Genomic DNA, 6,000 nt, shown 5'->3' with positions numbered 1-6,000 from the left:
GCCCCCACCACCCCCGTGTCGGCCAAGCGCTCTATTTATGTTTCAGCCCAGCAATTTGCATAGGCTCCGCCCCGGCCATAGGTTCCCCCTATCGGAGCCCCGCCTCAGCCTCTACGTCACGGTGGAGGCCCCGCCTCTTGCGCCCATACAAGGAGCGACGGGCCCTAGATGGCAGCGTGGCGTCGCGACGGCGTGTGCGTGTCGCGCTTCCTTGTGCCGTTTATAGGGTCCCGGCACTTCCGCTGTCGGGTTAGAAGCGGCGCGGTCATGGCGGAGCGCGGACAGCAGCCTCCTCCCGCGAAACGGCTTTGCTGCCGGCCGGGCGGCGGCGGGGGCAGCAGCGGCGGCGGCGCGGGTGGTGGCTACAGCTCTGCCTGTCGACCCGGCCCGCGGGCGGGCGGCGCGGCGGCGGCGGCGTGCGGGGGCGGCGCGGCACTGGGGCTACTGCCGCCGGGCAAGACCCAGAGCCCCGAGTCGCTGCTGGACATCGCAGCGCGCAGGGTGGCGGAGAAGTGGCCGTTCCAGCGCGTGGAGGAGCGCTTCGAGCGCATTCCGGAGCCGGTGCAGCGTCGCATAGTCTATTGGTCCTTCCCCCGCAGCGAGCGGGAGATCTGCATGTACTCGTCCTTCAACACCGGCGGCGGCGCCGCGGGCGGCCCCGGCGACGACAGCGGCGGCCCCGGCGGCGCGGGCGGCGGCGCGGGCGGCGCGGGCGGCGGCGGCGGCTCCTCGTCCTCCCCGGCCGCCACCTCGGCTGCCGCCGCCGCTGCCGCCGCCACCGCCGCCGCCGCGGGGGCCGGGGCCCCGTCTGTGGGGGCCGCCGGGGTGGCGGACGGCGGCGACGAGACGCGGCTACCCTTCCGCCGGGGCATCGCGCTGCTGGAGGGCGGCTGCGTAGACAACGTCCTGCAAGTCGGTGAGTCACGGGGCAGCCGGGGACCGTCTGTCCGTCCGTCAGTCCCTGGGTAGGGGGGCGCCAGCTTCTCCCCTGCGGACAGCCCCCAGCCCCGCACGCGCCAGCACTACCGCGGGTGCCCTCACCGGGCCGGACGGTGCTCTTGAGCGGAGCGCCCATTTACTCCCTTCTCTGCCTCCCTCCCCCTCCGTCGCCCCGGACGGGCCAGCGCGAGTGGGAAATGAATCAGCAGGACGCGCCCCTCCGCGGGCTCCGCGCCCCGGGCCCGCGCTTCCCTCCCCGCACTCCTACGGGGAGCCCTTCCTGGAGGTTGCTCGCCAGTTTCGGGGGTGGAAGTGGACAAAGGCGCGGGCGGACGGCGGGGCTCCCGCGAGGGTGTGTTTGGTGGGGCCGTGCGGGGCGGGGGAGGGGGCGCGGGCCGCAGACAATGCCGGCCGGGGCCGGGCCGGGGCCGGGCGGCTTGGCGCTCCCCCCACTCCTACTGCTTGTCGCTCGCTCCTTTTTCTTCCTGGCCCCCGCCTCCCGCGTTTCGAGAGGAGGGGAATACATTTAAAGCCGCTCGGCGGCCGCTCCTTCCAGGGCTCCGACGGGCGAGCGTCCGCGGTGCTTTCGGGTCGCTGTGGCGTCTGGCCCCGGCGAGCTCCACCGGCCGTTGTGGGTTTCAGTGTCTTTTTCCTCTTTGCGCCTCCTCAGCCTCGGAGCGGCGCCGAGGGGAGGTGGCGGGTGACCGGACCCGGTCTCCGGAGGGACCACTCGCGTGGAGGACGCCCTCTAATTAAAGGGCGCGAGCCCGAAAAGGAGCGGTTCGCGCTTCCTTTTCTGTGGAGCCTGCTCCAGACGCCACTGTGCGGGCCGCGGCGCAGACCTGGTGCCCCGCCGCCCGAGTTTTGTTTGCGCTGGGTGGTCAGGTCGTGGTGCCCAGGGCGATCGGTCAGCAGTTGCGGATTTGCCGCTCGCAGCCAAAGGGGTGAACGGGCTGCAGGAGGAGCTGGAGGCAGAGGGCTCGGCGGCCGCTCCCGCGTCCCCCCGGCGCGGCAGCCCGGCACTACCCAGCACTTTGTTCTCATTTTCAGGTTTATTTGTGCCCCTTTCAGTTTTCTGTCACCCCCCGAAAAGGAGAAACCAAACAAAAGAGTCTCTTTATTTCTTTTCAGGGCTTGTAAAGTAGAAGATATTTGACAAAGGCGAGAAAAGGACTTGTGATTTAGAGCTGCACAGCCCTCCTTTCTCTGACAGATCATGAGAGTTTTCTCAAATACCTTAGTTTAAAAGCGTCCCCTGTTCCTCCTCCCCAAAATGTTTTTTCCCCTGTCCGGATCTTTTTCAGCCGTAGCGATGGGAATGTTTGAGCCAGACTGAAAAGAACAATGCTGTAGTGGAACTCCCTATTTTTTTTCCTGATTGCAAATGGCATATTTTCTGACCCCCTCCCATGTTAGCGTACTTGAAATTGTAGCATGGTTAACCCAGCACCGAATGAATGGGGATAGATTTGGACGCATCTCTGTCTCTTTGATTTTTAACTTAATCCTTTTTCTCTTTCTGTAGTCAGTTCCTTTTATCCTTTCCTTCTTTGGGAGTGGGGTGGGGGTCTGGATGGGGCCCCAAGAGAGAATTAAGATTTGTTTTAATCCTGTCGGGTTAATTTGAATTCTAATGCAATCTGCAGACGTGATTTTCTGCATGGTCATTTATTTCCAAAGACAGCCCCCAGTGTTGCCTTTTCTGTGTTGGGCACTCTTTCCTTCTGTGTAGAGGGGGTTTAGCTTTTGAGGCTAAACAAATCTAATTAACATTCTTTCAAGTTATACCTTCTTTTTTGTTTCCTACCGGATAGAGATGGATGGAAGCATATCTATGGCTTCTCAGGATAACAAACTAGAGTCTGCGAATTTTTATAGCTTGGCTGGCAATGTGGAGGGTTTTTTTTTTTTTTTTTTTTTTTTTTCCTTTTCCTGTGCTTGACTCTGCTTGCAAGCAATGAGGAATGACAGGAGAGCACATAGGGAGGGTTTCTTGGCTGATTGCGTTTAAGCCAGGAATTCACTGTGAAAATAAAGCCAAGGGGCGATAAATAAAAGAGGCAATCTTCTCTAGGAGACAGACACACAGCGTGGGCTTTGCCTGCTTTCATCAGTGGAAGAGGCCTGGGTGAGTAGTTGTAAAAGAAAATAGTAACTTTTTGAATAGTCCCCAAAGGGGAAGGAGGCCACTGAATGGAATTGGCAGTGGTTGAAGTGAAGTGGTGTGATGTTTCTAGTCTAGTTTAAGAGTTGACCACCACTTCAGAACACATGCGTGCTAAACAAGTGTTACACAAATTGTGGAAGATATTCTTTTTTCGCCTCTGAGTTCTGCCACTGGCCTTAACTTCCAAATTGTATTACTTGTTGTGCCAGTCAGCTTTAGAGATGGAAGGTTGTTAAATGCCTGGCAGCTGGTGCTGTGAGATAGAACACTCATGATCAGGGTTCCCCCCCACCCCCCCTTTATGGAGAATGGAGAGAGAGTGGTTAGATTAACCATTTAATTTAGCTTCAAGTTGTGGTTTACATTGGTATACTAACTTGAAAGGCTTGTTTTATAATTCTGATTTGAGGCAGAACTCTTGTTTGTTTCAGTTTCCTGAAATGGAAAGAACAGAATATTTCGTTGATAGTACCATAAAGCAGTTTTCTGGTATTGCGAAATTATAATTTTATACAGAAAGTATTCATTGACTTTTGTAGAGATGATTAAATTATAGCTACAATAGGGAATATCTAGTTGTTGGACTTTATATTACATTTATGCTGTTGATTAAGGATTGAGGGGCTTGTTAGAAATTAAACCTATTGGTAGTAACTCTTTTTCAACTCCTAGATTTTAAGAAGACATTTAGGAGAAAAAATTATACCTTTGTTATAGTAGTCGTAAGCAATTATTTAGTTGCCACACAGCTGCCCATCAGTAGGGAAGTTTTAGAGAAAGAGTAGTTGGCTTATTTTTGTTAAGTAATTTATATTGCGGGGCACAGTGGCTCACGCCTGTAATCCCCACACTTTGGGAGGTTAAGGTGGGTGGATCGCTTGAGCTCAGAAGTTCTAGACCAGACTGGGCAACATGGTGAAACCAGTTCTACCAAAAATACAAAAACTTAGCCAGACTTGGTGGCATCCATCTGTGGTCCCAGCTTCTTGGGAGGTTGAGGTGGAAGGATCACAAGCCCAGGAGGCAGAGGTTGAGGTGGAAGGATTACGAGCCCAGGAGGCGGAGGTTGCAGTGAGCTGAGATCGTACCACTGCACTCCAGTGGCGCCCACTCTGGGTGGCAGAGTAAGACACTGTCTCAAAAAAAAACAACAAAAAAAAATTGATCTTGGAAGGGAGCTGTCTCTGCAGGTGCTAATATGTAGGTGTTATCACCATCATTTAAGTAATGATTTATAAGTTATGTTAAAAGGATTTCCCCAAGTTACTGTCTGCGAAAGAGTTTCCCCTGGTATGACCTGAAACTCACACTTGTAAAGGAAAAGATAGATAAATTTAATTGGATAAAAATAAAAAACGGCTGGGTAATGAAAAAGGGCTCATGCCTGTAATCCCAGCACTTTGGGAGGCCTACATGGGTGGCTCACTTGAAGTCAGGAGTTTGAGCCCCGTCTCTACCAGAAAATACGAAAATTAGTCAGGCGCCATGGCACATGCCTGTAATGTCAGCTACTTGGGAGGTTGAGACAGGAGAATCGCTTGAACCCGGGAGGCAGAGGTTGCAGTGAGCTGAGATTGCACCGTGGCACACTCCAGCCTGTGCAACAAAGTGCAACCCTGTCTCAAGAGAGAAAAAAAATAAAAAGTTTCTGTAGGGCTGAAAACACTACAAATCAAATTAAGCAGTTAACTGGGCCAAATATTTACAGCACATTGGACCAAAGGCTAGTAGAAAACTTATAAAAATTGGCAAGATGAGAGATGGCTAACCCAGTAGGAAAATGGGTAACACATTTCAGAGAGGAAGAAATGTAGATGGACAATAAACATTCTCATCTTCACTCTTACATAAAGAGATGCAAATAGGCTGGGCAAGGTGGCTCACGCCTGTAATCCCAGCGCTTTCGTAGGTTGAGGCCGGCGGATCACCTGAGGTAGGAGTAGGAGACCAACCTGGCCTACGTGTTGAAACCTTATCTTCACTAAAAATACAAAAATTAACTGGTGCAGTTGCCGGCACCTCTAATCCCAGCTACTAGGGAGGCTGAAGCAGGAGAGTCGCTTGAACTTGGGAGGCAGAGGTTGCAGTGAGCTGAGATTGTGCCACTGCAGTCCAGCCTTGGTGGCAGAGTGAAACTCCGTCTCAAAAAAAAAAAAGATGCAAATAAAAATGAGATGCCATTTTCATCTACCACATTGGTGAAGACTAACAAGATAATACCCAGAATTGGTTGAAGAGATGGGGAAAAAGAATACTACCTACCCTACTGCTTGGCATCATGTCTTTTTAAGGACTTTATCCTCTAGATAATATTGACATTAGTATGTGAAAATGTTCTGTACAGTGATGCTCATTGCAGTGTGGTTTGCAAGAGTTTTAACCTAAATTTCTACAGAAAGGAAGTACTTAAATACTTAATGGAATACCATGCAATTATGAAAAGATGAATTAGATTTATATATACTGACAAGGAGAGATGACCAGAATATTTAAAAACAAGGCAAAAACTTCATATAGTATGCTGCAGTTTGTGTTTAAAACAAAAAAGATAGGTTTGCGTATAGATGCATGAAAATGTCTGTAAGGCTACACAGCAACCATGGAAGTATGGGTAATTTTCCGGAAGGGCAGTTAAGTGAATGGTCAAGGTTTTGGGGGGACTTTCACTTTTTACTTTATACTTATTTTATGATTGGGTTTTTCTTAAAACTGGAAGCATGTATTTTTGTAATAAACTTAAAAAATTATCTTTGAAGTTTTTAATTTATATTGGTTGTTTTGGTTTGTTTGCATGTGTGTGTGTTTGTGTATGCTTGAGTGTGTGAGTGTGAAGGTCCCTTCTAAAGGAAGGAGATAAGTTTTAAAAGGAATGGCCTTTTCCTTTTTTTCCTAGT

General features: G+C 51.3%; 1 protein-coding gene across 1 annotated transcript in view; it reads left to right on the top strand.

Annotated features, from left to right (window-relative positions):
* The first annotated feature begins 237 nt into the window (after positions 1-237).
* ZSWIM6 (zinc finger SWIM-type containing 6) overlaps positions 238-6,000 on the top strand; it is a 221,771-nt gene continuing 216,008 nt past the window's right edge. Inside the window, exon 1 of the mRNA XM_039469957.2 lies at positions 238-916. Coding sequence (XP_039325891.1) covers positions 268-916 — 649 coding nt within the window. The 5' untranslated portion in view covers positions 238-267. The remainder of the gene's footprint in view (positions 917-6,000) is intronic.

The sequence above is a fragment of the Saimiri boliviensis genome, chromosome 1, assembly GCF_048565385.1.
Source record: "Saimiri boliviensis isolate mSaiBol1 chromosome 1, mSaiBol1.pri, whole genome shotgun sequence".
Taxonomy (NCBI): Eukaryota; Metazoa; Chordata; class Mammalia; order Primates; family Cebidae; genus Saimiri; species Saimiri boliviensis.
Note: the sequence above shows the minus strand (reverse complement) of the source record. Positions and strands in the feature narration are given on the sequence as shown.